Source organism: Microtus pennsylvanicus, chromosome 3 (assembly GCF_037038515.1).
Source record: "Microtus pennsylvanicus isolate mMicPen1 chromosome 3, mMicPen1.hap1, whole genome shotgun sequence".
Classification (NCBI taxonomy): Eukaryota; Metazoa; Chordata; class Mammalia; order Rodentia; family Cricetidae; genus Microtus; species Microtus pennsylvanicus.
This window is the reverse complement of record NC_134581.1, coordinates 56,297,813-56,312,358: the sequence shown is the minus strand read 5'-3', so window position 1 is coordinate 56,312,358 and position 14,546 is coordinate 56,297,813. Positions and strand designations below refer to the sequence as shown.

Here is a 14,546-nt window from a genome sequence, read left to right as displayed (position 1 = left end):
ATTTTAAACATCCCAGTCTTAGGGCAGACTTGGTAGAGGACAGCTTTGATCCTGATCCTAGGACTTGGCAGGGAGAGGCAGGAAGATCAGATATTCAAAGGTCTTTCTTTGCTAGGCTTTGCAGCGCCATGCTAGGGTCTCCTAGACCTACTTTCAGGGGTCTTGCAACTTCAATACGTTTATGTTTCTTGTCCTATTAGCCACTACTTAAATGGCATTATGGAGTCCATTTTGGGGTATCTCAATAATCATCACGCTGTCATCTGAATCATAAAAATGACATACATTTACTTTGTGCGCATGTGCATGCTCATCATGGAGGCTAGAGAACAATTTACAGGAGCTGGTTCTCTGTTCCCATCATCCGGGTCCTGGAGACTGACCTCAGGCTGGCAGGCTTGGTGGCAAGTGCCTTTTACATGCTGACATCTGCTGACCCTGAATCACCACACCTAGATAATGCTTGGGCTTAAAAAACACAATCACACACACAAAACACACACACACACACACAACCAAACAAACAAACAAAAAACCCAACAAAACATTTTGAGACTGAGTCTTGCTATGGAACCTAGGCCAACCTATAAATCAAACTCAGGTTGGCTACAAATTTTCTTGTCTGACAGGGTTTCACTATGTAGTCCCAGAGTTCTGCAGGCCTCTGCCTCCTGAGTGCCGGCATTAAAGGCGTGCGCTTGGCTTTATTAACTTACTTTGATCCCCGTGCCTCAACCTCCTGATTGTTAAGATTTCAGGCCTGTACTGCCACTCCCGTTTACAGTTTGGATCTGGATGTCCCCAGGCTTCCTATGTTAAATGACCCACAGTGATGCTATTTAGATATAGCAGAACCTTTAAGGGGTGGAGTCTTGAGGAGTGTAGGAGTGTGCTTTCAGACAGCACTAGAGAAACCAGAACTCAGGCTTTTTCCTTCAACCGAAGAAATTGGCATCTGTTCACCCAGAAGGCTGGAGTTTGCTAACTTGGTGATCTTTTGTTAGTCAATGGAGTCAGCTCTCATCTGAATCTCCCAGACTCCTGAGCACTGTTTCTTAGGCAATACAATCCATTCTTATAGGTCCCATGTACTTTGCAAAAGAGTTTGCTAATGTGCTTTTCTTTCTTTTTTTCTTTCTTTCCTTCCTTCCTTCCTTCCTTCCTTTCTTTCTTTCTTTCTTCCTTCCTTTCTCTCTTCAGTTTTTCTTTTTTTTCTTTTTTTTTGTTTTTCGAGACAAGGTTTCTCTGTGGCTTTGGAGCCTGTCCTGGAACTAGCTCTGTAGACCAGGCTGGTCTCGAACTCACAGAGATCCGCCTGCCTCTGCCTCCCGAGTGCTGGGATTAAAGGCGTGCACCACCATCGCCCGGCCTCTCTTCAGTTTTTCAAAGACAAGGTTTCTCTGTAGCTTTGGAGTCTGTCCCGGAACTAGCTCTTGTAGAGCAGGTTGGCCTTGAACTCACAGAGGTCTGCAAGCCTCTGGGATTAAAGGCGTGCGCCACCACTGCTCTTTAGAACTCATTCTTGTGGATTGCAAGACGTGCACTTTGTAGGGGAGTTTTGATGTAGCCACACCTTAAATTTTGTTATGATAATTGTCAAAAGGAATTTTTTTCAAAGTTCTATGTGTTTAACTATGTAAAAAAAGAAACTGCTTGGGGCTAGACTCCAGATGTTTGAACCAGCCCACTAACTAAAGTCATGCTGAACTGAATTTCCTTCTTGCCTCCAGAAGTTTGTTTCTCTGTGAGCAGTAGAGCTTCCAGGCATCCCAGGGAGGAGGCCTTCCAGTCATTTGGAAAGAGAACCTTAAAAAGACTGTGGGACTCGGCTCTCTGCTTCCTGGTCATGAGGGAGCAGCTCTGCTCGGCCACATTCTCCTACCCTGATGTGTTTTACAGGTTCAGTGCAACAGGGCTGATAGAGCAGAGACTGGAACCTCTCACATCAGGTATGGAGACGAACCTTTCCTCTCCATGAGTTAATGTTCTCGGGTATAGTTGTCACAGTAACTGAAAAGCAGCTAACACCACTCAGTCTGCAATGTTGCAAAGTCAGTGCCTGCCTCTGCCCATTTCCGCCCATATCCTCACTACACGTTGGGATGGTTTGAATGTGCTCTCTAGTGGGCCATGCACTGTAAGTTCATCCCCCAGTGAGATACTCACAGGGTGGAAAGTCAATCAGATTCCTGTGCACAGAGATGATTCTGGGAGGTAGTTAGGATTCAAATGTCCTCAGCCAGAATCTCAGGATTGAATTGCTCGTGGCTTTATACAAAGGAGAAAGTAACCTATATCGAGTGTTTTGTTATAGTAACGCAAACAGGCGAATATACCAGTCATCTGAATTACAGCTACAACCTCCAGCCTTCTTTCCTTCAGGACTCTTCAACTGAGTCCAGTAATCTTTTCAAACAGGAACCTGATGCCATGCCATCCTGAATAAAACCCTCCCTTGACATCCCACATCCTACGAGGCCTCCATCTGATCCAGCGCCCTTTCAGTTCCTCGAGTGTGCCACATCTCCTCCTAATGGAGGCTTGGCCAGAAATCTCCTTTTCCTGGAAAGCTCCCCTAGCCAGGTCTCCTCCTCCTCGTCCCTAAGAGCTCAGGACAGGCAGCTCCCTCGGGAAAGCCCTTCCTTGTTCCCTGATTGGCTGGGGTCTGTCACAGCTTGTCCTGGTACTTCGGAACATCTGCCCAGTTGTGGCTCTACATCTGTTTGTGAGGTGACCTGGGCTTGTCTGTCCTCTCTCAGGACTGGATCTACCTCTGTTTACTGCTGTATTCTAGTCCTAGCAGTCTCTGGGTAAACATCTGGATGAACACATGCACATCTGAATGCATGAATGTGTGGAGAGCCTCACAGTCATCAAGTGCCCCTTAATTAAATAAGCATTTGAGGATTGCTAGGAGACAGATGTGTGATTATCCTGCACAATCAAGGACTTGACATTATTCAACTGTTCTCCACAGTCTATTTATGAGAACAGGAATTCTCTACATTGGTATTCCTGAGATCAAAATATAAAACCACATCACCGCACAACAGGATTACAGGTTATGTCTCTCTGTTGTTAGATGCAACCCTGGCAATTTCATTCCAGCAAAGTGATACCATCTATCACATTACCTCAGAGCCAGCCCCCACCCCTGCACTCATGGTCCATACCTAAGGGCACTTCATTTGCAGACAGAAAATACCTAGATATAAAAGATTTGACTGTACGGGGAATGGATGCGTTCCCTGTCTTTGTTCCTCACACAATGCAGTATAACAATAGTTTGCACAGCACTTGGGCTGTGTTTTATGTCTTAGTAACAGAGATGACTTAGAGCCTACAGAAGGATGAGTGGAGGCTACATGCAAACACCATGCTATTTAAAACAATGTTTACTACAATTACCTTTTCGGAGGAGGATGTGCATGTCACAGAGCATGTGTGCAGGTCAGAGGGCAATTTGAAGGAGCTGGCTCTCTCCTTCCACCATGTGGATACTATGGATTAAACTAAGGTCATCAGGCTTGGTGACAAGACCCTTTACATGTTGAGCCACCTTGCTGGCTTGATGCACTGTATTATTTATTTATCTTTAAAATTAGATTTATTCATTTTCTGTGTGAATGTATGTATGTATGTATATTACGAGAATGCTCAGTGCCCACAGAGGTCAGAAGAGGGACAGCATTGGATCTTCTGGAGCTGGAGTTTTAGAAAGTTGTGAATCACCCTGAGGTTAAGGGATCAGACCTGGGTCTTCTTCAAGAGCAACAAATGGTCTTAACCACTGAGCCATCTCTCTAGCTCTCCAATGCCATTTTATATCTGGAACTTAAAGAGCTGCAGATTTCTGGGGTCCTAGAATTAATTCCTTTTATAAACCAAGGGACTACTGTAATACACTTACAGTTTTATGATATTGTGCTGTTTATTAAATTGAAAGGTCTAATTTGGTTTAAGGTTTATTAAGTGCTTAAACATGAAGACTACAAATAGATTTATAGCTAAATACCAATACAATCACACATGCTTGTTTGCTATGACAGAGTCTCATATACTCTACACTGGCTTCAAGCTTTCTATATAATGTAGACTGACCTAGAACTCCTGACCTTCTGCCTCTTCTTTACAGTGGCTGGATTACAGGCGGCTGCCACCACTCCTGGCTATTGGGTACCCAGGAAAACATTTTCTGCTAAAAACAGGACTGATATTGTAACATTTGAGTGTGTGGTAGTTTGAATGTAGTTGGCCCCATGATTTCATAGGGAGTGGCACTATAAAGAAATGTGGCTTTGTTGGAGGAAGTGTGTCACTGTGGAGGCGGGCTTTGAGGTTTCCTATGCTCAGGATATCATTGCCCAGTGTCTCAGTCGACTTCTTGTTGCCCGCAAGATGTAGGACTCTCAGCCATGTCTGCCTTCATGCCACCATGCTCCCCACCATGATGACAATGGACGGAGCCTTGGAAACTGAAAATGAGCTACCCCAATTAAATGTTCTCATTTATAAGAGCTGCTGTGGTCATGGCGTCTCTTTACAGCAACAGAAACCCTAACTAGGGAAATCTTTCGACCCAGCACTTGGTTGATCTGTGAAAGCCACCAATCGTGCAGGCTGACCAAGTGCTTATCTAATGAGAAACAAGGCTAGAGCAGGGCCTGCTTCCCAGCTCCTCACCTTTTGCTCTCTCATACAGAATACTAACACAGAGTGAAGCATAGCAAAACCAATAGCAGCAGCCCTTCATCAACTTAACTATGGAGACTCTCAGCAGAAAGGACATTTAAATTCCAACTCTTTGCTTTGGGTTGTCTCAGGAATTGGTTTTCCAAACAATCCTAATATTAAAAACATTTTAGAAAACAGAAGTTGAAGAGGCTTGCAGTGTGTGAGCGATCTGAATGATAACAGCAAATTGATTTTAGTAGAAGAAATTGAAATACGACACCTGCAGCAGTGTTTAAACCTGGATGTGTGCAAACATTTATATCTCTGTGACTGAATAAAATCAACTCCAAGCTCGTTTTAAAATACTCAATTTGAAAAAAAAAAACCCAGCACATTCCAGTTAACGTATATTTTCCTGAACTGAGCATAAGTACAATTTATCATTTTCATATACAAATAAAGAAAACTTTATCTTTTACTACCAAAGTCTGAAGAAACCAAGGCATCTTAAAAACAGAATAAATCCAGTTCTGCTTGTTAAATAGCTTGGGGTGTTGAGAGTTTGGGTATATAATTCTAACATGCTATTCTCCCAGTCTTAAGTTCAGATCATAAAAGTTTCTGAAAGTTAAATGAAGCAAAACTGTATTTTAGGGTATTTCTACAAAAAGGGGCAACTTTTCTTTTACTTAGGCACAAGGCATGTATTTTAAGCTTGGTTCAATTAAAAACGTTTTGTTCAGTAAATACAATTACTATGGCTGATAGTTACAGGACTAATCTAAAAATAAGAATGAGCTATTTTTTAATTTCATTGAATAAATCACTGTAAGTACAGTTTGCATCCATAATAAAGGAAGATAGGATTTAAAAGTACTCTTTTCCCAAGAAAAGGACGCTCCTGAAACAATCTATCAATAAGATTAATAATATACATTATTAGCAAAAATAAAAAGAAACAATTATGCTACCTATAAAAATGTAAATCAGAAGCCAATTTCCCACAGAGCCTTAAATACCCGCATCCTGGGACACTGCAGTTTATTGATCTACGGTCAGATCTTTTGGTCAGGTGCTGAAACACACATATAAAATGTTGCTGCCTTCCTCACCAGCAAAGAGAATACCAAATTAGTTTCAAAAACCCTTTCTGACAAAGTAATGAATTCCTCCTCCTCCCCTCCAACAAGGGACCCTTTGTAAAGGGTGTGGGAGAACCTTCACAATAAATAAATAAATAATGTGAAACAGATACCTCCGGCCTCTCTGGTGCTGCACAGCTTGACAAGCCGTTTGCATGAAAATAATTCCCTTCAACTCGGGAAACTCGAGGACCTCAAGGTAATCCTGGACAACTTTCCAGTCTGGAATCACATAATGAGTGACTTCTGCAGACAAGAGCTTCCCATCTGAAACATAATTCAGAGAGGAAGTGATTAGGTAACATTTTCAAAGCCGGTTTATGACTATTTCAATGTCACAGTGCCCGGTGTGCAAAATAACTCCTCATCTTAATTTCACCTTGAAGTTTTTAAAAGACAAGACAAATCATCTCTGGTAGCGGCTCCGAGTTCAGAGTAGATTCACTGCCACCTTCTCTCCTTTCTTTAAGCTGTGATTAAATACAAGCCCGGCATGGTTTATGCTGTTGCCATTCTGCGGGAGAAGATGACTGATATTTTAAAAACAAGTACATCTTTGGCAGACACTAAATTTCTATTAACTCGTCACTGGCATGCACAAACATTCTAATGGATATTTACATATCCATTATATACCTACATCTACAAACACACAGAGATATAAATGCACACGTGTGCATATGTGCATTAACTACTTCTATGTACCTAAAAATTCCCAAGTTATTCTGTTTGAAGCTTCTGAACATGGCTACAAGGCTCTAAGGCAGTGGTTCTCAACCCGAGAGTCGCGACTCCAGGGTCAGTCGGCCCTTTCACAGGGGTCGCACATCAGATGTTTATATTAACATTCATAACACTAGCAAAATAAGTTATGAAGTAGCAATAAAATAATTTTGTGGTGGTGGGGGTGCCTACAACATGAGGAACTGTATTAAAAGGTTGCAGCATTAGGAAGGTTGAGAACCACTGCTCCTAAGGGTTGAAGAGAATGTACTAGAAAGACTGCAGTATGGGCAGAGGTAGGGCTGCCACTCAACTGACAGCTGTTTCGTCAAGCTGTGACCCCAATCATATATTCTGAAAAGACCCTCATGTTCATCTCCCACTAGGGGTAACAAACAGCAGGCTGAAAAGGGGGAAGTCTGGCCCACAGCAGTCGCCAGCCCAAGTCTCCTACAATGACCGGGCTGTCACGCTGGAGCGCCTGCATCCTGGCAGGATCAGAGCAGGCAATGCCAAACGCCCAGCAGTGCGCTCAGGAGCCAGAAACGAGCAGCCTCTTGCGGGCGGGCCTCCCCACGGCACAGCCACCGAGCTACCGGCGCAAAGAGGGAGGTGCTACGCCTTCAGGTCCCTCGGAAACCCCGAAGCACCCGGAGCCTCTGGGCCGAGGGAACACCAGGCTCTCTCTCGTCGCCCCCATTTGACCGGGCCACGGCAGTAGACGAGTCCCGCGAGGGGCGCCCCTGAAGCTGCAGGACGGCAGAGAATGCTCCGGGCCGCCTTCCGGGCTGCCCTGGTTCCGCCAAGCCCAGGTTGTTTTTGCTCGTTCTGGCTCCGCCCTTGACGCCAGGCCAAAGCCGCCCTCGCTCTTCAGGGCCCGGCTCTCCTCCCTCCTTAGGTCCCTGCTCCCTTCACTAGTGCCCGGTCGCCATCACGACGCCAGGCCCGGGCTCCCTTTGCGCCTGGAGTGTCGGCCTCCTCTTTCCTTCGGCCTCGGCTTCCCTCTCGGGCCCCAGCTCCCTCGCTTCGTCAGGCCCGGCCTCCCTTTCTCCTCAGGCCCCGGCCTCCCTCCCTCCCTCCTCCGATCCCGTCCTCCCTCCCTCCCTCCTCGGGCCCCGGCCTCCCCGGCCCTGACCGTTGCGGCAGGCGGCTGGCTGCGGGCAGAGCGGGCTGTTGCAGGGCACGCTAGGCCGCAGGTAGTGCTCGCGAACGATCCTCAGCGTCCGGCCCTGGAAAGTCCTCAGCAGCAGCACCTTCTCCCGCTTCTGCAGCATGTTGGCGTTGTCGCCCGATACAGCCGCAGGGAAGCGGCGGGCGGCGGGCGGCAGCGGGAGGCGAGGCCGAGGCTTGGGGTCCGCCCCTCGGCCCGGTAGGGCCTGCAGCGGCAAGAGCGTTTCCGAACCGGGAACGACCTAGCTGGGGCCGAGGGTCCGCGTAGCCCAGCCCAGCCCAGCCTACACCTAGATTCCTCTTTAAGACTTAGTTGCGAGAAAAAAGAAGGAAAAAAAAAAAAGACTTAGTTGCAAAAAAAAAAAAAAAAAAAAAAGACTTAGTTGCCTCTGAACCGGGAAGAGAGTAGATAAATTGTTCACCCCAAGGACCAACGGGCCTGATGGTATGATATGACAGCTAGTCTACAAGTCGTGAGAAGATTTTACTTTGTTTCTACTCACAGGCCGCTGTGGGAAGGGCTGCCATATTAATAGGGGTGATAACTAGAGTTTTCTCATCCTTGCTTTTGCAGTATCTAAAAAAACCGAAAGTCTCAGCAAATAAGCTGGTAACCCTGCTGGCCAAACATGTTTTCCCCTTCAAAAGGTGCTTGTTTTAAATTTTAATACTTGTAAACATTCAAACACTACAGATAAAATGAAAACCAGCCGGACGGTGGTGGCACGCCTTTAATCCCAGCACTCGGGAGGCAGAGGTAGGTGGATCTCTGTGAGTTCGAGGCCAGCCTGGTCTACAAGAGCTAGTTCCAGGACAGGAACCAAAAGCTACGGAGAAACCCTGTCTTGAAAATCCAAAAAAAAAAAAAAAAAAAAAGAGAAAGAAAACCAATCCTTCTGGGGTAAACACTGTACAACTTTTATAGCGTTGACAGCCTCTGGCAGAAGAATACTTGACTGCTATGGACACGATCACTAAGTATTGTATTGTACTTGTAGCTCCTGACAGAAAGGACGGTTTCTAGGAAGACCACACTCCCTCGCTTCTCCGAGCACTCAGCCCACTGAAGCTGTGGTTAGTTCCCACACAAGAGTCTCGTTTAGCTTCTATAGATCAAAGGCGTGGGCATTTGTTTGTATCTTCATTTTACAGGTTGTGAGGCTGCATTAGGGAGCTTAAGTGGCCAAGAATACCTAGTTATTAAGTGGCAGAACCAGTGTTCAAGCTAGAAACGGGTCAACTCAAAACCAAGTTCTTAAGTACCATCTGTTCACCTAAGGAACCGACTGCTTGGCAAGCTCTGGCTAAGGTGGCTGGCCCAGTTGGCTGGCACCATGGCGCTCTTCCAATGCTGCTGAATTAAACCAAGCCCAGCCTCTCGTTTCATCCGAAGACGATGCATAGAGTCATGATTCCCTCCTCGTACCTCTGTGTCAGGTCACCCAGTGAAACGCAAGGTGGACTTGCACAAGTGGGAAAACACCATAGAACTGGTGCACGGTTAGGGTTCCTAGTGCTCTCCACAATGATTATATGAATATTCCTCTCAGCGTCAGTGCAGAGAGCCCTGCAGACAGTGAGAAGCCAAAATCGTCCTCTACAGTAAAAATGCTTTTGACAACTGTCCACGAGTCCCTCCCTAGTTCCCTTCCTATCTTTTTAAAACCTCTGCTTCTGCCGGGCGATGGTGGCGCACGCCTTTAATCCCAGCACTCGGGAGGCAGAGGTAGGCGGATCTCTGTGAGTTCGAGACCAGCCTGGTCTACAGAGCTAGTTCCAGGACAGGCTCCAAAGCCACAGAGAAACCCTGTCTCGAAAAACCAAAAAAAAAAAACAAAAAACCTCTGCTTCTGTGGGATTGGAGGAACAATTTTGATTAGGCCTTAATCTGCCCTTATCGAAAAAAAAAAAGAAGCCAGGCGATGGTGGCGCACGCCTTTAATCCCAGCACTTGGGAGGCAGAGGCAGGCGGATCTCTGTGAGTTCGAGACCAGCCTGGTCTACAGAGCTAATTCCAGGACAGGCTCCAAAGCCACAGAGAAACCCTGTCTCGAAAAAAAAAATCTGCCCTTAATATCTCTCTTCAGCACTTTGTGGCTTGAATTGTCTGCAAAGGAGCGACCCTTTAAGGAACAGAGCATATCTAGGGTCTATTGAGAGTTGATTTCTATCAGCATTTAGAATAAGAGTGGGCTGCAGCTTAGTTGGTAGAGTTCTTGCCTAGCATGCACTAAGTCCTGTCCTATGCACCAAAAATCTAGGTGGGAATGCGCACAAACCTATAATCCCATCACTTTGGAGGCACAAACAATATGATCAAATATTCAAGGCCCCGCTGGAGAGATGGTTCAGTGATGAAGAGCACTGGCTGCTCTTCCAGAGGACCCTGGTTCATTCCCAGCACCCACATGGCAGCTCACAACTGTAACTCCAGTTCCAGGGGTACCTGACATCCTCATGCAGGCAAAACACCAATGCACATAAATTAAAAAATAAAAATCAGGCTGGAGAGATGGCTCAGTGGTTAAGAGCATTGCCTGCCCTTCCAAAGGTCCTGAGTTCAATTCCCGGTAACCACATAGTGGCTCACAACCATCTGTAATGAGGTCTGGTGCCCTCTTCTGGCCTTCAGACATACACACAGACAGAATATTGTATACATAATAGATAAATAAATATTTAAAAAAAATAAAAATCAAGGTCATTCTTGGCTATACAGTAGTTGGAAGCATGAGATGCTATCTCAAAAAACAAGGTAATTATAATAAGTCAATGCCCATTGCACATCTCCTTTTCTTATATTGGGGCAAAGAGGTAAAATTTATGAGATAATCTCAGGTGTCCAGGTTAGCTTTAAATTTGCATGTAGCTGAGCCTCTGATCATCCTGCCTGTAGCTATTTTTAACTTTTGGTATTACAGGTACCTGGGGATGGAATTGAGGGCTTTGTGCATTCCAGGTAAGCTCTGAGCTTCCCCCCTCTTTTGGAGACAGAGTTGTGATGAACTTGCACTTACTCCTCTCTCTGTCTCTCAAGTGCTGGAATTCTCACGCATCCATGCCTGGCTTTACACATTATGTTGAGGAACAGGACTCCTTAGTTCCTAGGACTGAGGATTTATAGTAGATCTTTTGGTTGGTTGTTCGGGGCGGGCGGGGGGGGGGAGGGCGGTTATCTGGGCAATCCGAGACTTCTGGACTGAAAAAACTACCTGATGCCGCAGTGAGACGGCTCAGCAGGTGAAGGTGTCCGCTGCACAACACACATTAAATAAACTGTAATACGGTCATTTGACAAAGTCTCTGTGTCTCAGGACAAGAGGCTGCACAGGTGCGGAACATCACTAGTCTGTCTGTCTGCAGGACCCAGGCTAATGAAAAGGGATCTCTCTGGAAACTGTTGGTCATTGGAAAAGGGGAGAGAGTCCTCTAGGTAGCCTCACACCAACAACTCAGTCTAGAAGGAATGCTGTCCTTCTTGCCATTGGCCAGAACCAGTCACATGACTATAGAGCAGCAGGAAGTGTGTACTTCAAGGTCTGAAGGCAGGCATCAAGAACATTTAAAAACTACACAAGCAATTTACCAGAATGCCCCGCCCCAAATGCTTAGCCCTAAATGAGTCAACCCATCCCATCTGCTGCTCCACCCTCTTTATTTGGACCAGTTGTAGCCCAGCTCACTGTCTATCCTTGGCTTGGGCATTCTACCTTTTTTGGCATAAGCCCCTCCATAAGCCATTAAGCATCATTACACACTTGGAATCCTTACTTCACATGATTCATTATGTGGGATCCCTTATGGCAGATAGGATGAACTCTCTTTACCAACTTCTTGACCACATTTTCTTTAGGCACAACTGATGACCAATGTTGTCATGCCTACTTTACAGATAGACGGTGGTGGCCATGTGTCTGGGTTCTCTTTGGCAGAATATAATGGCACTATTTCCTGCAATGACTCATAATACCCCCCTCCCCACCTACATGATTTTTCTAATAGTGCACCAGCTGGATGCCAAAGCTCAGGGCGTCATTGGCAAGCCAGCTTTAAAGATGGTAGAGCCCATTTCTACTTTGATTCCTGAGAGACTAGAGCAGAGCTTGGCCTTTCCCTTCCCAGTGGACCTTGGTACAAGAGAAATAAATTGGGGATCTAGGCAATGAGAATACCTGCACTTGGCAGGCAAGGGAAGGAAAAGCAAGCTCAAGGGTTCAAGATAAACTATCATTACCAACATATACACCCATTTAACAAGAGAGACTAAGGTGGCTGGAGATGTGGCTTAGTTGGTAGGGCACACTAAGAAACTTGTCTAATAGTTGCAAGATGGTGTTTAAAATAGACCATAAGCAAATACCCCTCACCAGATGCTAAACACTATGAGGCAGTTTGGTGATTTCTACAGTTGCACAATCCTCTAGCTGGTGGGAACCAGCATGTTCTGCTGTGTTCTGGCTTTGTGGGGGCAGCAGAGCCACACTGGACAGGACGTCTGATGGCTTGCTTCTCTCTTTAGCTACTGCTTTCCTTGCCAACCTAAAGGCAGATGGTCAGCATGCTGCCCGGGTAGCAGAACACTGTGGCAGCTTCCAGCACTCTGGTCAATGGAGATCTCTCGCCACATCTCCATTTCCGTAGTACATGGCTTCCCTCTTCCTCTGTCTGAGCACCAGTGTGCTTACACTTTGAACCAGCTACAGCACCAACAACCCTTCCTACAGATGCACCCTGGGAATGCACTCTACCGAGGACTGAGAGACCTGGGATGGTAGATATACAAAAGAAATTTCAGAAGATAAGCTCTAAGAACTAGAGTGCATTGCAGAAGCAAGCTTTGAAATATTCTGTGTCTATTTACTTCTTATTGATTTATTTATTTTGACTATAGTACAACACATGCTTACTGCAACACAGTCAAACAATGCAGCAGGGTGCCAAGTAAGAATGCATAAATTCTGTTCTCATCTGCAGTCTACTCTCAAGCAATAGGCTACTGTTGATTGCCTCTCAGCCATTTGGCTTACATCAGGCATGTACTGTTGATATCTTGTCTGGATCCCAAGAGTTAAAGATAACTCAAAGTTGGCAATCCTGAAGGGCTAGGGAATCCATGTCATACCAGTTCATCACAGCGGATGCTTCTTGGCTTGTAACTGGAGGCCACGGGATGTTCTAAGCACTATCATCTCCTCTCTTCCTTTTTCTGTCTTCTTTCTTCCCTTTCTGTTGCTGTGATAAAATACTGAGGGGGCTGGTGACATAGCTTAGTGGCAAAGGAACCCACTGCCAAACCTGCGGACCTGAGTTTGATCCCCAGTACCCACAAGCAAAGAGCAGACCCTTGTAAGTTATGCTCTGACCTCACCTGCATGCTGTGCCATATACACCGTGGCATGTGCATGCACACAAAAGAATGAAAATGTAATAAAATACCCCAACAAAAGCATCTTAATAGAGAAAGGGGTTGTCTTGATCCACAGAGCCAGGAAGCAGTCCATCCTGGCAGGGCGGCAGGAGAGTGAGGCAGCTGGGCACCTTGTGCACAGTCAGGAATCCGAGAGGATGAATGCTCGTACTCTGTTCATGGTCTCCTTTTTATCCAGTCCAGGATCCCATCCTAGGTAGGGTGCTGCCCACAGCAAGGGAGTCTTCATCTTAGCCAGTCTAACCAAGGTAACCCCTCACAGATGTCCCCACAGGCCCCTTTCCCCAGGTGATTCTAGAGCTCCGCAAGGTGACAACTGGCATGACCACCGTAGTTCACCTTTGAGGCTTTTCCCTTCCTTCCTTCCTTCCTTCCTTCCTTCCTTCCTTCCTTCCTTCCTTCCTTCCTTCCTCCTTTCTCTTTCCTCCTTCCTCCTTCCTTCCTTTCTTTTTTTGAGAGAAAGGCTCTCTCTGTAGCCCAGGACCTCCATTGTTCAATTTCCCTGCCTCAGCTTCAAGGTGTGGACCCTTATGCCCAGTTTTTTCCTTGCTGTAGTTCTAAAAGCACAGCCTTGACTACACTACCTTTCACAAATATATTTTCCAGGGAAAGAAATGGGTTAGGAAGGACTGAATCAACTGCCCAGGCCACACGCCGAATGAGGCCTTGAACCTAAACAGGCTGACAGCAGAGTTCTCACGGCAATGGCCCTGCTGTACACCCTTCTACTTAAAAAACACGGAGAGCTGTAGGGTGGGGGCACATTCTATGGTGGGCCACAAGGAGCTTAGTAACAGATTTACAGAACTGGAGACAGTGACACTCAGATATTGATATAACTTCTGGAGCCTTAGCAATCTCAATTATAGAAATATGCCCAATTGCACAGATGGTACTGCGTCCTGATACTAATGAATCAATGGCTCTAATAGGTCATGTGGATGTCTGCAATTACCCCATTACCTAAAGAGTCAATGGCTTTCACTTGTACCCTATGGCAGTGGGGTGCAAATGGCTCCTATAACCATTTTACTTGTTTTTTGGGTTGTTCTTTCCTTTTTTGTTTTTTGCTTTTTGAGACAGGGTGTCTCTGTGCAACAGCCTGGTGAATTTTATTTGGGAAAATTTCATTTCCCATATGTTGAAGGTTAATATGATCTTTGCTTTAGCATTCAAAAAATTTAAGGAACCCCAATAACTTGATTTGCTCTGAGATGTTCTGCTAACTCACTCTAATTATTTTACACTTATTTACATTGTCTCAGCTCGATTTTTACTGTACTGTTAACCTACTGATAATTCTAGAGTTCTACCACTAGGAGGTGCCGTTTCATTGATTTTTTTACTTTTTTTTTCTTTTTCCAAATTAATGCCTCGCCTAGTCCCTTCCATGGGAATATCTGCTAGTG

At 45.7% G+C, this 14,546-nt stretch overlaps 1 protein-coding gene across 2 annotated transcripts in view; it reads right to left on the bottom strand.

Annotated features, from left to right (window-relative positions):
• The window catches only part of Dis3l (DIS3 like exosome 3'-5' exoribonuclease), a 36,867-nt gene extending 28,934 nt beyond the window's left edge, over nt 1-7,933 (bottom strand). The window contains exons 1-2 of one of the 2 annotated variants that reach the window (XM_075965531.1): nt 7,675-7,933; nt 5,930-6,083 (exon numbers count right to left, since the gene is read on the bottom strand). In XM_075965531.1, the coding sequence (XP_075821646.1) occupies nt 5,930-6,083; nt 7,675-7,813 (293 nt within the window). In that variant the 5' untranslated portion in view covers nt 7,814-7,933. Of the gene's footprint in view, nt 1-5,929; nt 6,084-6,195; nt 7,623-7,674 lie in introns of those variants that run through there. The other variant, XM_075965532.1, reaches the window with a different exon arrangement.
• Between the last annotated feature and the right edge of the window lie 6,613 nt (nt 7,934-14,546).